At 51.3% G+C, this 16,535-nt stretch overlaps 1 protein-coding gene and 1 long non-coding RNA gene across 6 annotated transcripts in view; one reads left to right on the forward strand and one right to left on the reverse strand.

The window, feature by feature from the left end:
- Mlph (melanophilin) overlaps nt 1-7,283 on the reverse strand; it is a 35,649-nt gene extending 28,366 nt beyond the window's left edge. For 2 of the 5 annotated variants that reach the window (XM_013157702.2, XM_013157704.3), the window contains exons 1-2: nt 7,034-7,281; nt 2,170-2,303 (exon numbers count right to left, since the gene is read on the reverse strand). In XM_013157702.2, the coding sequence (XP_013013156.1) occupies nt 2,170-2,279 (110 nt within the window). In that variant the 5' untranslated portion in view covers nt 2,280-2,303; nt 7,034-7,281. Of the gene's footprint in view, nt 1-2,169; nt 2,304-7,033 lie in introns of all 5 variants that reach the window. The other 3 variants (XM_013157706.2, XM_013157701.3, XM_013157703.2) reach the window with 2 other exon arrangements.
- Nucleotides 7,284-7,349: 66 nt separating this feature from the next.
- LOC134473262 (uncharacterized) lies at nt 7,350-9,722 on the forward strand. The gene is made up of 2 exons (XR_010043442.1): nt 7,350-8,112; nt 8,538-9,722. It is a non-coding gene; the product is annotated as an uncharacterized LOC134473262 (long non-coding RNA).
- The last annotated feature ends 6,813 nt before the right edge of the window (nt 9,723-16,535 follow it).

Genomic DNA, 16,535 nt, shown 5'->3' on the forward strand with positions numbered 1-16,535 from the left:
GCTCTGACAGCGACGGAATCCTGGCTATGCTAGATGTTGCCCAGCACCCTGGGAGTGACTGATGTTCATGCCCAGGAGGAGGACAGCTGCCCGCCTAGTGTGTTGCTCCGTTAACTTCTCGGTGCTCACAGACGTTTCAGGTGGGCTGGTTTCAGACAGCTTATTTGGTGACCAGGCCTACTGGCCAATCGTCCCTCGGTGACCTCACTTCTGGGGTGCTGGCCTGGAGCCCACACGTGGCATCCACCTGACGGTGTTCACAATGGGATGTGTTTTCCAGGTAACGAGTGGACTGTTTCACAGTGAACTTGCTTCTGCCATGTTCCTTCCATTAACTGTTGAGACCATAGCCTCGGTGGGATTCTCTGAGCCAGGGCACCCATGGGGCACCCCTTGGGGAACAAGTCAAGGCCCCTGGAAGCTGACACCCTCATTCGCTGGATTTGCTATGGTCACTTACACAGAGTTCATGAGGAGCCGAGGGCCCCCTCAGCCCTGCGATCCAGAGATGGAAGAGTCAGGCCCTGGGAGGTGAGACACACAAGGATAGTGGGGCTGTGGTGGCCGAGTCCGGTGACATCGGTGTCAAAACTGGCTAAACAGGTAGCAGGACACTGATAGAAGATGGGGAGGCGGAGCTTATTACTTAAAAGTCACCCTCGGCTTCCTCCTGGTGCCTGGCATGTTAGCCAGCCTGCCCCGCAGGTCCAGAATGAAGAGGGTCTTCTCCTGCTGGGTTCAATCACCCTCTTTCCAAGTGCCAGCTCCATCCCCGTCTGTGCCGATGCCACAGCAGCCTGATGCCTGAGACCACGTGCCCAGGGCTGTGCTCCTAGGGTCAGGAGGGACTCAGAGACAGGAGTCCAGGGTATAGGCAGCTCTACCTTCAATGACACATTTAGAAGATGTGTCACAGTAAAAGACGCTTTGCCACTCGCCCCCCTCCGAGAATTCCTCATCCCATTGTTCTTGCCACTTTCCAAAGCGGTTCTGGAGGTTGACGCTCCTGAGTGTCTCTTCTCCCTGTCGTGTCTGCCTCGAGGCGCTGAATCTGCTCCATCCACCTTTGGGGAGGAGCCGGTAGTCACACGGCGCCTGCCCTAGTGGGTAGGTGGAGGGGTCACCGTGCAGTGTCTGCAGAGCTCGCCTTTCTCTTGGGGGGTGCTTGGCAGCGCTTGGCAGCAGCTTCAACTCACAAAGACAGGAAGGAGGACTCCAGAGCTGCTTCAGAAGGTGCCACGCATGGTGGGATGACTGTGTTTGATGTAAGGGAGAGGATTCTGAGGGTATTTGGGGCCACGTGTCTTAGTGTAGCATTTAGTCTTACTGTAGCATTTAGACATCCGCCATATATTTTGAGCACCTTTGGGTTTAATACATGACGCCCTGGTGTGAACGTGAGCCCGATGGGGTTGGGGGTGCTTAAGAAGGTCACTCCTGGTCTCAGGACTGCCCGTGACTTTGTCCTTTCAATGACCCAGGCCACCACCTTGCAGTCTCCCTAGACGCCTCCGTGGACAAACTTTCTACTTTGCCTTCCACATCTCCGGAGTCTGAGGCTTGCAGCGAAGGGCCCAGAGGAATCGAGGCCCTCCACTGCCTTGCCCTCTGCCCCCAGCTCCTATCCCCTGGCCCCATTATCTGCTCCCGACAGGGTGTTCTCGGTCGTCCTCTGTGGCCCTCCAGCTCAGCACATCCTTGGAGGCCTGGGCCTGGCTACTGCCCTCACCTCCCACGAACTCCTCAGCAGGCTGACCCAGCCCATGTAAGCCCCTTAGAGGGAGAGGTCACAGGGCCTGGTGGCTGACATACGCCTGGTCAGGGGAGGCAGGAGGAGGCTGAGGGAGGAGGAGGCACGCTGAGGGGAGGGGAGCCCCTGGGGAGGGTGGGAGCCAGCCTGTCCCTTCGACCCCCACATCCAGGCACAGCTCAGGGACATCAATAGGCCCCGGTGCCACCTCAAGCTAAGTCTGGGGAAGGCACTGGGAAGCTGGGCCAAGTGAGGTAGGTGCTCAGGGGAGCGCAGTGTGGGTGCATGCCTTCCCCTTAATGATGAGGATGCTGAGGCCTGGAAGTGGAGCCCTTCTCCAGATCACAGCTCTGCTCACGCCCCTCACCCCTCTCAGGTCGCTGCCCACCCTGTGCCCTGGCTCCCTCAGGGACACTCACGCCAGCCTTTCCTCCTCCTGGGTCCGCAGGGCGAAGTCCCGCTGCACCACCTGCCACACGTGTTGGGCCTCCTCGTCTGTGAGCAGGGAAAGATCCAAGTTGTCCTCCATCACTGCTGCTCCCCTGGGTCACACCTGCAAGGCCACAGGGTTGGGAGGTCACGTGTCCACTGAGCCACAAGGTAAGAGAAAGGCAGAGCAGGAAGCCCTGGTCCCGAGTGGCTTCCCAGGTGGACAGACATGCATCTGGACATGGGTGTCACTAACAACTCCTGTGTGGTCAGCAGGTCTAAGGGAATCCCTGTGGGGTCCTTGCTCAGATGTTAAACGGGAACGCCCCCACCCAGGGCACCCAGGGTCACCTCCTCTCCTTCCATGGTGAGAGGCGTGACCATGACTGCTCTATGGAGAGATGCAGTGCCTTCCCATCCTGGGATTGCGCTTTCCAATGGGAGCACTAGGGCTGCTCCACCCTGACAAGGGCCCTGTCCCTGACACTGCCAGGGAGGGAGATACCAACATGGCACCACAGCAGCTCCGTCCAGATGCCTCGGTCCTGGGGCCCACTGAAGGCTGGTTTTGGAGTGACTGTAAGTTCAAATCCCAGTAAATGGCCTCAGTGAGTCTCCCTGGGGACTGAAGCTGCATTCTCTGGAAGGTAGGGGACAGGGGAGCCTGGACCCCAGCTGGGAGCCCATCCCTATTTCCCAGCATCAAGCAGGGGAAGGAAGCACTCTTTGTGGAAATGTGAATTCACTCCTGTTCCACGCTGGAAGTATGCTTTGATTTTGGTACCTAAGTGGTCAGTTATGAAAAGGGACACTGTCTAGGCAGCTATTAATTAAGGTGAAAATTTCCAAGAGCTCCACAGCTGTCCTCCAGAACACTGCAAAAATATTTTCTGCTTTAAAATGTGTGAAAAACAGCAGGATGTGGCGGTGCACACCTGTGACCCAGGGAGGTGGCAGGCGGGGCGTGGTGACTCTGGGGAGGTGAGCGGGACCTGTCAGTGACAAGCACTGGGACAGCGCCCCCTAGTTCCCAGGACCCCGTATCTGGAGCTACTCGCTGCTTGCATGAGATACGGAAGGCAGAAAGGTGGGCCGGATGCCACATCAAGCTTACTGTTGTGACGCCCACCATAGCCAGTGCACGATTTTAGTTTTGCTTTTATCTTATTTTTCTCTTGCTCTGCTCCGCAGAGTTGGTTTTGCTTATACCCATTCACCCTGCACCTTCCAAATAAACTTTTTGCATTATTGTTTTTTTTTTTTTTTTGAGACAGGGTCTCACTATGCAGTCCAGGCTGGCCTCGAACTCACAACACTCCTCCTGCCTCAGCCTCCTGAGTGCTGGGATGACAGGCATGAACCACCACATCTGACTCTGTTTGTGGCTCGTGTTGTCCAATTCTTTGTTGGATACAGGAAGGGCCTGGGATACTTTTGACTTGTGAGTCATTTCTAAAGGACCTGCCCAATACCATCTGCAGTCTTGGAGACTGAGGCAGGAGGAGTGCAAGTTCGAGCCCAGCTGAGGCAGTGTAGCAACGTAGGAAGACCTGTCTCAAAATAAAAATAAAAGGGGTTGGGGACAGACTTCAGTGGGAAGGCTCTGTATTTATTCCTTAGCGCCACAAAAAGAAAAGTGAGGAAAAATAATTAAAACACTTTGAAGACCTTCCCCTCGGCACGTTTTCTCTCAAGTCAGATGCTGATGGTGAGGAACACATTAGACATTTTCCACGGCCTGTGATTCTTGACCAACTGCTGCCCAGATGCAGTCGAGTTTCTGTCTTTGCTTATGCCACTGAGCTAAGTCCCTGACCCTCAGCACTGGTTTCTAAAGACCTGGCATAGAAAGTTCTTACTGGACTGATGACTGGGGCTTATTATTTTTTATCAGTTAAAAACTCCCAACTGTATCATAAGGACGCATTCATGGGAATTCTATTTTCAGAGCTTCAGGCAGCTGACCCTCAGCTGAGGAGTCTCCTCCTCTCTTCCAGTGCAGAAGCTAGGGCCCGGCCTGGCTGTGATGAACCCCAATCCTGGTGGGCAGGACAGATGCAAACCAGAAGGAAGAGCCCAGTTCTCTCCTGCGAGCCTGACTTTCTGGGGGCAGTCGGAGGCCAGTGGTGGCTGTGTGGAATTGTTGCCCCTACACACAGAGGACACTTGTCTCCTCCTTTCCCATCCTCGTTTCTCCTAAGGACTCAGTTTCTCAACTACACAAGCAAAGACAGCCGAAGCAGGAACCGGGAAAGGGGTGGGGGCGGCAAGGCTTCCGGACAGGCGGGGGTCTGCACACCCACCACGCAGGCTGCCTCCGGTGTGGCCAGAGGAGGGTCCTAGTGGGCAAGGTTCCCAGAGCTGTGGCAATGGCTGGGACATGCAAGGGGCCCCTGTGAAGAGGGAGGGAACCGTGTCGAGGCAAAGCACATTTTGGAGCCGTCACAGCTGAGTAGGAGACGCTCACCGTGACCTGGGTTTTAGTTTGTTGGTTTGTAGCGAGGATGGAACCAGGGCTTTGCATGTGGCATGAGCCCTTTGCAGCTCCATGGAGGGGCTGAGGAGTAAAGAGCGGGTGACCCAGGCAGAGAGGAGTTTTGTCACCTGTGACTGCTGTCCCCACTGACAGGACAGAGGCAGCACAGAGGGGCAGAGCTTTGTAGAAACAATTTCCAGAAACTAATCGGAAATCGAGCCAAGAATGTGTTTGATGTCAGTGTCTAAAGCCCACAGCCGAGAGTCTCTGGCATTTGGGGGCCCTGCTGCCTGCCCCCTCTGTCAGCCACAAGCAGGCATGGCATGGGATCACTGGCTGTGGGCAGCTCCTGGCCCAGCCAGTCATCTCCTAGGCAAATCAGTGCTCCCATCACCTCCGCTGTGCTTATCCCCCGAGACCTTGGGTCTGCACCTGGTGCCCCTCCACCCGCCACAGCACAGGAGAATGTGGGGACGCAGCGGGAAGGGCACCCCGGGTGTATGCTGGATCAGGGCGGGCACCTCTGCCGTCTGTTCCTTGTTCCGCTTCGTGCAGATAAGGCCGAGTCACAAGGTTCCTGGGCCTGAAGGCACTTGGGGTGAGTGCCCATCCCCCTGCTGGGAATTAATCCAACTCAAATCTTGGAGAGTCCATCCTCCCCCGTGGCTCAAGGGCCATCATAGAGACCAGGAGGGGGCTGGACAGGGTTCTGCAGGAGCGCGTGGAGCCGTTTCCCTCAGTAGGGCAATGTGAATTGCAAGGGTGTGTTGTCTGCCTCTGTGGGAGACTGCAATTTCCATTTGGGCACATGAGGGGAAATCTCCATGGGATTTTTTTTCTCCCTAGACAGAGACTTGTCTTAACCACTTGTGGGGACAGCTAGGAACCAAGGACCCTGGAATCCTTGGAGTGACAGTGATTGTGAGTGGCCGCCCACCTGAGCCAACAGAAACCGGAGGGCAAGGCCAAGTCCTCACGAGTGTCCAGGAACCATGGTGGGGATGCCCACTGACTCAGACTGAGGTGTGGCCACATTGCCACCGATAGAGGCGTGGCCTAGGTGCCAATGTGGCACCCTCCACTTTAACCCTTTGTGGTTGCCTCCCAAGCACTGCTCCCAGAGCTGTCTGTCCTGGGTGATTATTTCTGTGGCCAGGGTCTGCACCCATGGGTGTGTGTAGATGTGGGACCACCAGCCTTCATTAGCAGTGAGATGAGCACATTTTCACCTGGAATGTCTGTTCCCCTTCCTGCCAGGGAAGCAGCCACCGGATTGGTGCCCTGTAGCTTGGTTCCTGCCCACCCTGTCTTTCCCTGCTGGTACCTGGCTCTGGAGGTTTCTGGTAAACCCCGAATATGCATAGATAAAAGTTCTGTACTGTCTCTAAACCCAGCTCTCGTCTCCACAGCAATCCTGGGCGTGGGATACACTGCAGAGTGAGCCTGGCCACCCGGACAGGTTCCTTGGCCTGATGGCTGCTTCCCCATCTGAGTGTGGATAGTACTTCAGTGCCATGGCCTCTTTGGATGCACCGTACCATGCATACCATCAAGGAAGTTAGAACTGTGAGCCTCATGATAGGGCAGGGGAAGGGATTCCCTGAAGGCTTCCAGAAGTAATTTTAGAAAGGAACAAAGTGGTCAGTCTCGAGGGCTGCCTCAGTCACTCATTTGGAGGTGTGTTGGGGTCACATCCCCACTCCAAACCCCAGCACACTCTTTGCTGCTCATTGGCATCTCCGTCAGCACTGCCCACTGGCTCCTCCCATGTTCCCGGCCAACCCTGTGAGTGCCAGCCATGGCTCCCAGGTTTCAGGTCGGTTGCTGAGGCTGGACAAGGTGACTTCCTGCTGCCCACAGACCTCCCTGAGTCCCCAGGTCTTTGAATCTCTGTGGCAGGAGGGGCTGAGCCCAAGGCCTGGTAGCAAACGCAAGATGATTCCAACAAGCCTGGGCTTTCAGGGTCCAGGAGAGGGCAGGGACTCCCCCATGCCCTGCTGCTCATGCTAGAATCCCTACTTCTTTTTGCCTCAAGATCGCTGGGGTGGCAAGGAGGCCGTCTGCCCAGCAGCCTTGGGCCCGGGGTGGGGGGTCCTGCCCCAGACTCTTTGACTCAGCTCACATGCAGAGAGCACAGGCCTTCTGATGGAAACAACTTTCTGGGCTCAGGGGATCAAGAGTCACCTGTTCAAAGAATCCAGGAAAGGCCTGAGGTGTGGGGTTTAGGAAGCTGGGGGCCCCAGCACCAGCACCAATCAAGGCCTGGAGGCTGTGGCTGGGGTGTTCTGACGCCTTGGGGCTGCACAGCCCCGGCATGCTCCGTGAGCCTGGACTCCGGGTCCTGGGAGACCCCAGGTCCCAGTTCTGGGCGTACTCACCAGTCTCTCTGTTGGGTACGCTGGGCGGTAGCCAGAGGGCCTTTGGTGCTGTATTTTGGGTTCTGCGAGGGCGAGGGCAGAGGCGAGCCTGGGTGCACCGGGCAGCTGGGGCCCTAGGCTCGACTGCCCAGAGTGAACGCGAGGAGGTCTGGGCGCCGCCGGTCACGTGTCCCCACCCTGCCCCGCCTGGATCCCCAGGAACTGGGGACCTGGTCTGGCCTGGGGCGCGGCAGACTGGTGGGAGGCGCCGGGGCGGGGAAAGCCGGGTGCTCCAGGATCCCCCGCAGTTAGGGGAGGAGGGGCGGCGCACCTCGTAGGGCGCCCGACTGGGCGCTTGGGGAGGAGTGGCCGCCGCGGTCCCAGCCTACACCCGGATTCGCAGGCGGAGCGCCCGTTGGGTACCTTCGCTGAGCTTCTTTTAAACGCTATCTTCTTCGCCTCTACAGATGGGAAACTGAGGCTCGGCAAAGCTGTTTGGAAGCCTCAGGCTGGGGGGGGGGGGGCTTTGCACCCAGGAGTCTCCAGGCAGCGCGCGCGCCTGGCCACAGTGATCTTGGGACGGGACGTGGGAACCTGGGCTGGATGACCAGGGAAAGCCTGGAGGTCTCCCGCGTGCGCGGGCTTCCTCTGGGTCAGGGCCTGCGGGGCCAGGACAGGGCTGGGAACCGTGTTCACCCCTCGGACTCCGGGGCCAGCGGCCGGGTGTTCAGGGGTGCTTTGAGCCCGGCCAGCTCCGAGACGAGGGTCCACATCCAGCCGCAGGTCTTCTATCCCTCTAATGGCCTTGGACACCCGGAGCTGGCATCTTCCTTCTCCAGGGTATCCCTTTCAGCCGCCTGCCCCGAAAAACCATTAAACAAAACCCTTCTTCATCCAGGGCCAGGTTACCACCTTGGTGTCCATCTGCGCACAGGGGAGAGAAGACTGGACACCCAGACAGCTGTTGCCGCCTCAGAAACCGAGCGACAAAACTGGAAAGTGAACCGCACACAGTGCCACAGCGCACTGGGTAACCTGTAGAGCATTTTCCAGAGCCACCAGGCAGCTCCCTCAGAGCTCCTGTTGCCCCTGAGCCCGAGGTGGGTGAGCCCCATGGGGGGTTTAGGGATTTAGAGTCCCAGGCTGAGACAGGGGCTCTCACCCAGCGCTACAACCCTGGGAGTGGAGAAGCTTCAGCCAGGACTTCCCCAACCCTTAGCTTCTGTTCTTGGGGTTTTTATTTTCTTACCACACGCCCTACCATCGCTTGTAAAGCTAATGAACCCCTTAACAGTTGGCACTCGGATTGTAAGCTCCTTAAGGGCAGATAGTCTTAATGCTTCGGGGCTTATTTATATGAACTAATGGTTTAAAAATGTATAAAACCGATGCATAGTGATACAGGATAAAGCCACGTGGTACAGTACATGAAGAATAAAACCCCAAATCGTCAAGTTTATTCCTAGTTCCAACCCCATTCCTTAAGAACAATCATTAATAATGTATATTCTCTCTGTGTGTGTAGGTCTGTGTGCTTGCATATGTGTGCTTAAGCTCGCAGGCTGCAGCCAACGGCAGGAGTTGGAAAACCTGCTTGTCCACCAGCTTGCGTCCTGGGCTTATTTCCAACCTGCCCCTGCTCAGCGCTGCCCTCTGCAGGAGGGGGCAGCAACAGGAGCCACAGAACGGGTTGCTTCGAATGGATACACGCAAGGCTCGCCTGCCTTGTGGTGAGCGCTTGGTAAATACGGTGGTTAATGTAGACCCGCTTCACCGTTTTTAATGACTGTCCATGCTGTGAATTGCCACAGTTATCTTCCAGTCTCCCAGTGATGACAGTTAACTTTTATTTGCTGTGTTAAATAATTCTACCATAAATATCATCATAATTTTAAATCTTGGTGTACATATTTCTGATATAATACCATTATACAGATTATTTGTACCTATTAGTGTTTGTACATTCTTATGTCAATTTGTGTAGGATAAAAATCTTAAAATTGGAATTGCTGAGTATGCAACTTTCAGGTAAAATTCTAAATTCATTTTTCTTTTTGGGTACCACGAATTGATCATGCACTTTCCAGGCAGGCATTCATGCTGCTGAGTTATATCCTTGACCAAAAATTCTTTTTTTTCAATTCCATTTTATTTCAAGGATAAAAAGAAAACGAAAGGAAAAGAACAACCCCTAAAAATTTCAAAATACTTGAGATAGCAGGAGGCATTATGGTAACCATTGTTGATCACCTTGTATTATGTTTTTACATTATCTATTATGTCCACCCTTTTGATTTAACCGACTCTGTTCTGATATGTCACATTTGGTTTTACTCTCTTCCAAAAAAAGTAATAAGAACTGTGGGAGCAATAAAACCCAAAATATGTAATAGTCATTGTACAAAAGAGAGGAAAAGAAAGTGCTCTAAACGATATAACTGCATGTATATTTAAGTGTATAAGATAGACAATGTTATTACTGAGTTTTGTTGGATCATTGAACCGAACTGTTTGCAGTCTCACTGTTTGAATGTCTACTTTATATGCTTTAATTTTGTAACTTGAACAAATATTTCTAAGATGACAATATGTAATCTATTAACTAGTGATTTCCTACTGTTTATTTTTTCTGAAATTCTGTATAACTTGTACCCTTTTTCTGCTTTTTTTTCTTTTTCTCCTTAAATAAAATTAAAAAAATTTCAAAATACATCAATCTGGGGGCAGCAATGGTACATACATTGCACATTATCATCCCCAAATCATTCATCCAGGGCACAAGACATCTGCATTCAATTGTTCTAACAATATCAGCACAAATCTTCCTTTTCAATGAACTCAGAGAAATCAGTAGTACACTTACCTTAACTATTATATATATACATATACATACATTGCTTCTTGTATGATGAAACTATATGATGTCTACACATGTGTCTTCTTTATTTCACTAATGGGTATGTTCTCAAATTGCATCCACTTACCTATAAAAGTCTCCAGTTTATCCTTCTTTATGGCTGAGTAGTACTCCATTGTATAAAAACACCACATCTTTTTTAATCCATTCCTCAGTTGATGGGCATTTAGGTTGTTTCCAAGATCTGGCTATTATAAACTGTGCTGTTATAAACATGGGTGCACATACATCACTGTGGTAGGATGTTTTTAATTCTTCTGGGAAGACACCCAGAAAGGGGATGGCTGGATTGAATGGGACACTGATTTCCACAGTGGTTGCACCAGCCTGCATTCCCACCAACAGTGGAGAATGACCAACACAAAATTCTAAATTCAGAAACATTCTAAGTAATCAAAGCAATCTTACAATGACAAAAAGTTGCAAGTATGATTCAAAGAACCCTCTGTCTCCTAAGCATGCGTGTTAGTATTTTAAGGCAGTATTTTAAACAAATCAGAATCATGTTTGGTAAAACTGAAATCCAGCTATCACAGTGGGTAAATGACGCCGAGATTAAAATACACCTCTCCTTCGTTAGCTTGTTGGTGTTGGGCATCGTTTCCCAGAGATGAGAAATGATCAGGACAGCAAGTGTTTTCAGGACAGCAGGAAGGTGGATGCATTGAAAGTTTTCTTAAGCAATGTCACATGGCGAGAGTATGTTTGGGACCTCTGTGTGTTTCTGCTTCCCAGTGTCTCAGGGCTCCCCCGTGGGCCTCCTGCTGGTACCCTTGGCCCTCTAACTTTTTGGCCTGCTGTGTGACCTCCTCTTCCTGTTCACCTGCTTGGGTTACTGTCTGCTTCTCAAGGCTGTGTGGTTCAGCAGCTTGGGTCTTAATGGAGCCTGGCCTCTGCTGGGACCGAGGGGCAGGGGACCTGGGATCATTCCCTCCCTCATGCTGGCAGCAAGCTCACCACGGATGACAACCTCAGGAGTGCCCTTTAACTTCACTGCCTGATGGTCTGCATCTCTCAGGATGACCAGGCAGACCCGAGGGGTCTCCTTGGGCTTAGCCTCATCTCTCCGAGGGAGAGGAGGACCCTGGCCCACCAAGAGCCAGCCATAGAGTCTGGATGCACTGGCCTCCTTGTTGGCAGGTCCAGGCAAGGCTCGCTGTCACCTGCCCACCTCCTCCTGGGTCCTGTACCTCACTGGTAGGCAGGAGCTGACACCAGACCTGGATGGTGGAAATGAGGCTGGGACATACACAGTGATGTCTTTACCTGGGGTCCGCAGCTGAGGTGGGCTGGCACCAACCGAGGAATCCAGGCTGCTGCTCAGGCAAAGAGAGCAGTGGCTTTTAGTGATCGGCCAGGGTGAGACAGAGGCCAGAGGGCTTCCACTGGCCAGCAGCACAGTTCCAGAGTTTTCTTCTTATACAGAGTTGACCCCTGGGGGGTCATGATCCATGTGACCCAGAGGCTGTTGGATTTTTGTGTAGCTCGCACCATCATCCTGCACAGAACATCCCGACCCAGTGGGTCCTGTGATGGGACTGAAGGACATGGGTGCTCGGGCTGCAGTGGCTGTGGAGAAGTATAAGGGTAGGGTAGGAAAGAGGGAGTAAGAAAAACAATAAAACAGTTAAATTTGGATTTCAGATACATAGGAGTTTTAATTTATGTTCTAATTATTTTACAGGCCATGCTTAGGTGAAAACATTATTTTTGTTCATTGAAATTCAAATTCAATTTGGCCTCTGGTATTGACAGCTTAAAGGTTTTTACCACGGTTACAAAGGGAATCCCTCAGGTAGGTTTTTTACACCAAACTCAGGGGCCAGATGCGGGAGCGGTGGGATCCTGTGGCCTAGGACGTGAAGGTTAGGAGAATGAGTCTAAGTCTGCAGGTCTGGAACCTTCTGAGTAAGGAGAGACAGCCTGTCTCCTCCCCAGAGATACTGGTGTGTACACACCGGGCAAAGATGCACGGATGTGGATTCTCCCTGTGATGTCTGTCTTACTCAGCATTGGTCCCTATCTCTTCATTTCTGCTGGGCCAATTTCTAGGGCCAGGACCTAGCATAGCCCGAGTGGGAAAATAAAGTCCCACTCTGGTAATAAATTTCATCTTATGGTTGCAAACAGGGGTCCTGGTTAATACGTGTCACCAAGCATCAGGGAGAAAGTGTGGGGATGGGCCTGGAAGGCACTAACTTGAGTTTATGGATTTGACTTCTGGAAAAGGACACTTGGAAGTTATCTGGAAGCCTGGCTCAGGGGGCTCCGTGAAGCTGGAGTGTGGCATCCCTGAGGTGCAGACGCTGTACTCGCCTTGGCAGAGCACAGAGTGAGAGGAGGGAGTCCTGCGTGGATTTGTTAGGTAAGAACAATGACTCTGCTCCTTGGGAGGCTCCCGAGGGCGCTTTCTGCACCAAAGCAATAAGGCGGCGAAGGGGTCTTGCACCTTTGGGCCACACAGCACTGGCTTACACCACGGTCAGCGCGGTCAGTAGGCAGTTGTGCCATCAAATTGTACGAACCAGGAATGAAGCAGACACCAGGAATCTGAAATAGCAGAGTTCATGGGAAGATCTTAGCTCTCAGAGGCAGGGTAGATGACATTTTCACAGGGGGAGATGAGGAAGGTGGCCTGGGTCTCTCCGCTAATAGAGCATGATGTTCCGTGGGGCTCAAAAGGTCAGCAGCCAACTAGGGTACTGATTGTTCCCCGCACAAGAATTTGAGAAGTGGTGAGCAGCAGGCAGAGATCAGTTGATGCGAGGGAAAAATGCAATTCCTCACTAGGGGTTCAGGTCTAAGCAGTTCTCAGGTCTACCCAGAGCTCACTGACGAAGGAAGCCACGTTTCCACAAGGAAAGCTCTTGCAATGTGACCACAATTCATTCTACAATGTTCTATATTCCTCCCCCCAAAGGACTCATGTCTGTTTATTTTACATGGAGAGAAGGAAATATCCAGACTCTGGAGGGAGGGCGGTTCCTGGATGCAGATCCTCCTCTGACATCAGCCAGGGGCGCCGTTGGGTCACCATTGGACACAGGAGCTTAGAGAGGACGACACTGCACTTGTCTGTGTTGCCACAGGGATGGGCAGCTCATCCGTGTCGGTGTGAGCCTCAGGTACTGGGAGCCTGCTGGTCTGGTACACTGGTGACTCGACCTGGTGATCAGACCACAAACATGCTGGGTGCCCCAGTAATTTACCTTCTATGTGTACTAGAATCCAGGAGGCAAATTTTAGAGATTGAGGCGGATGGAACTTTGGTAAAAATTTTAGGAGAGTAAAGATGTACAGTGTCACGGGAGACACCCGAGAAGGTCAAAAACAAGTGACTCACTCTCCAGCCCCTACTGCAGAGCAGAGCTGCAGCACTGGGTGAACCCTGTGGATTTGGGAGGCAGCTCGTCCTCCCTTGGGAATACTACTCGGATCCATTTGGGAAGTGATCTGAAGGTTTGTGTGGGATGTGGAGAATGAGAAACCTCTGCAGGCACTGACGCAAGCCTCTCTGGTCAGTCAGGGGTCTGGAGACAATAAGATGGGAAGACAAGACCTACAGGTATGCGGGTGGACCTGAGAGTAGGCATGTAGACAAGTCATCGGTCACTAGAGGCCACCCCCTGCAGAAGGGACACGAATGAACAGGTATCCTGGGTGAGTCGTGTGGGCAGGCCGGACTCTGTGCTTGATCACTCTGATGATGTTCCCTGGTGTCCACAAGGGAGGCTGTCTGGGTCCATCACACCGAGCCTGGTCTAACTACTTCTCTTGCTGAATACCTGACAGATGCCATACCCGATATGTGGTACACCTCTTCCCCCCATAAGCCAAGCAGTCCCTGTGGAATGATGTGCATTTTGGGCATTTAGTGACGAGAGAGAGAGAGTGTGGAATGTGTGATTAAAGAGGAATCAAGATTTTAGTGTCGGAATAAATGCTCAGGCTTACTTTCTGCTCTTCTGAAATAACAAAGTAACCTGGAAATTAGTCAGTGAGCAATAATAACAGGACTCCAAAGGGTGGGTAGATGAGGGCGGACTGGCTGGAGAGCTCAGGACTGCAGGATTGAGAATACAATGATTTTTGTTTTCTTTTCACTTCCCATCGTCCTGCACTCGATGTCAGAGACTTGTACCCAGAGGCTCTGCCACGCCACAAAGGAAAATAAATCCCAGAGAAAGCTCTCCCTCCAGCCCAGGAAGTGGGAAAGGGCACCAAGCAGGGGCCAAGAAGAGCCTTAGGCCTGCTCAGTAACCCAGTGGGCCCGAGGGCACGAGATCTGTGGGCGGCAGGATCCCAGCCAGGCTCCAGGCGCTCCACCCTGCTCTGTGACCAGGGGACAGTTCATCCGACACAGCGGTGGCAGTGAGCCTCACATCTTCCTACCCTCCACTTAGCGACATAAGGAGACCCATCTAAGTTACAATATGTGGCCCCGGGAGCTGCTTCTGAAGCCCCCACAGACAAGCCCGGCAGGGACCAAGTAGTACCTGAATAGGAATCAAACCCTAAGAACACAAAAGCAGGCAGAGCCTCTGTCTCAACCTGTGCAGCGTGATTGTTTGACTACACGGGACCTAGGACCAAGTCTCCTATCGTGCTCACCCATGGCCAGGACCCAGGACAGAGTGTCTGGGCACATCCCGAGCCAGGAAAACCACCCACATGGGAAGAACGGCCGGTGGGTGTAACAGTGAGGGGAGTTGGGTGCTGGACCTGTCTGGAGGGCATTTATAGCACTTGTAAGTGTGCTTCAAAATCAGTGCCATAAAAATGCCTCAATAACCAATTTCAAATCATTGATTTATACACTGATCACCGGGATCAGACTAGGAGCTCGCCCATTCACTGCCTCTTGATCTCCCTGTCTTCAGAGTGGGCATTAGAAGCTCTACCCAGCAGGGGAGGCGAGCACAGGGCCGCACACTGGCAGGCACGGGACATTGACTCCCACATCCTTTCCACAAAGGAGACAGCCATGGCTTCACGCAGAGAAGCAATGCGTCTTCTGGCCTCCCGCACAAGGGGACAGAGCAGCTGGACCCTTCTCCTTTTCCTCGGCAGCCAGCAGAGGGCGTGCTCCTGCTGACCGCTACAGACCCCACCCCCGCGGTGGCGCTATATAAGCAGCCCTGTGTCAAGCTCCTTGGGTTAGTTAAGACCTTCCTTCCCTCGGGTGCACTGATCTCCCTGAGTGCAGCACGGATACCAGTAAGACCTCACTCCGGCAGTTCTTGTAAACCTTTTGTTTGCGCTTCATTTCTCTAGTAGTGCTGTAGGCTCAGAAGTCCTATACACATATTTAAGGTTACTGTCTTGGGAAGCATGGGCAGAGCAGGTGTGGTGGATTAATAATGGTCTGTCCACTTGTAACACCAGCTGACCTGAATCAGTGTGGTGCCGAGTGTGGACGGTCCACCTGAGGATTGTTGCCAAGATAAAAAGGAGACCCGCAGTTCAATTATTATATGTCTGATGATGTGGACAACTCTGTTGAAAATAACAAGAGAAAGCATAGTAACTACTGTAGTTCACCTAATATTATGGTTTTATATGTCTTTTTCATTCCATGTTTTTCTAAGAATTTGTTTTCTTTTGTCTTGTTACAATCTGTTTTTCCCTATAATACAGAAAGGATAGCTATACATGTAGAGATTCACACATGGGGAGAATTTCTAAACAGTTTACAGGAACAGAGTATATAATGCATGACATAATGAACAGATACTCTGAAGAAGAGACACTAAGATACCCATTGCCAATTCTGTAGCATTATGATATAAAATCTAGCAAAACTATTATTCACTGTTCAGAGTGGTATTAGTCTAGTCTTTCATGTTCAATTTCAGCATATGTAAAGATAAGGACAGCTACTATGAAGAGAATGAGAGATATTATGGCAGTCACTATTGACTTCCCCAATGTCAGGTCTTGAAGATCTAAAAAGTCTTTATCATCCTGTTATGACTAGATTAGTTCTAAATATTCAGTATGTATTCAATGCATATGAAGATGAGGACAACTATTTGGAGACAGTAAGATAGACAGTGAAGATCTCCAGTGGACTTGCTTTGAAATCCATGCTTTGTAAAATTGTTTCCTTTAGATTTGTTTTGTTCTGTTTAATCTTACCCTCTTTAAGATATGGGCAATTCTTTTGAAGATAGCAAGAGGCATTATAGTAGCCATTGTGGATCACCTTGTATTTTGTTTTTACATAACATACTATGTCTATTCTTGTTTTAACTGACTCCATTTTGTTCTGTCACATTTGGTTTTATTCTCTTCAAACAAAGTAATAAGAACTGTAGGAGTTATAAAACCTAAAATGTGTAATTGTTATTATACAAAAGAGAGGAAAAGAAAGTGCTCTAAAGGATATAACTGCATGTATGTTTAATTGTGTAAGACAGATAACCATACTACTAAGTTTTTGTTGGATCATTGAACAGAACTGTTTGCAGTCTCACTGCTTGAATGTCCACTTAATATGCTTTAATTTTGTAACTTGAACAGCGACTTCTAAGATGATGATATGTAATCTATCAACTAGTGATTTCTTACTATTTGTTTTTTTGAAATTCTGTATTACTTCTACCT

The sequence above is a fragment of the Cavia porcellus genome, unplaced genomic scaffold (genome assembly GCF_034190915.1).
Source record: "Cavia porcellus strain 051 isolate PalLab524CR breed Dunkin Hartley unplaced genomic scaffold, mCavPor4.1 scaffold_26, whole genome shotgun sequence".
Classification (NCBI taxonomy): domain Eukaryota; kingdom Metazoa; phylum Chordata; class Mammalia; order Rodentia; family Caviidae; genus Cavia; species Cavia porcellus.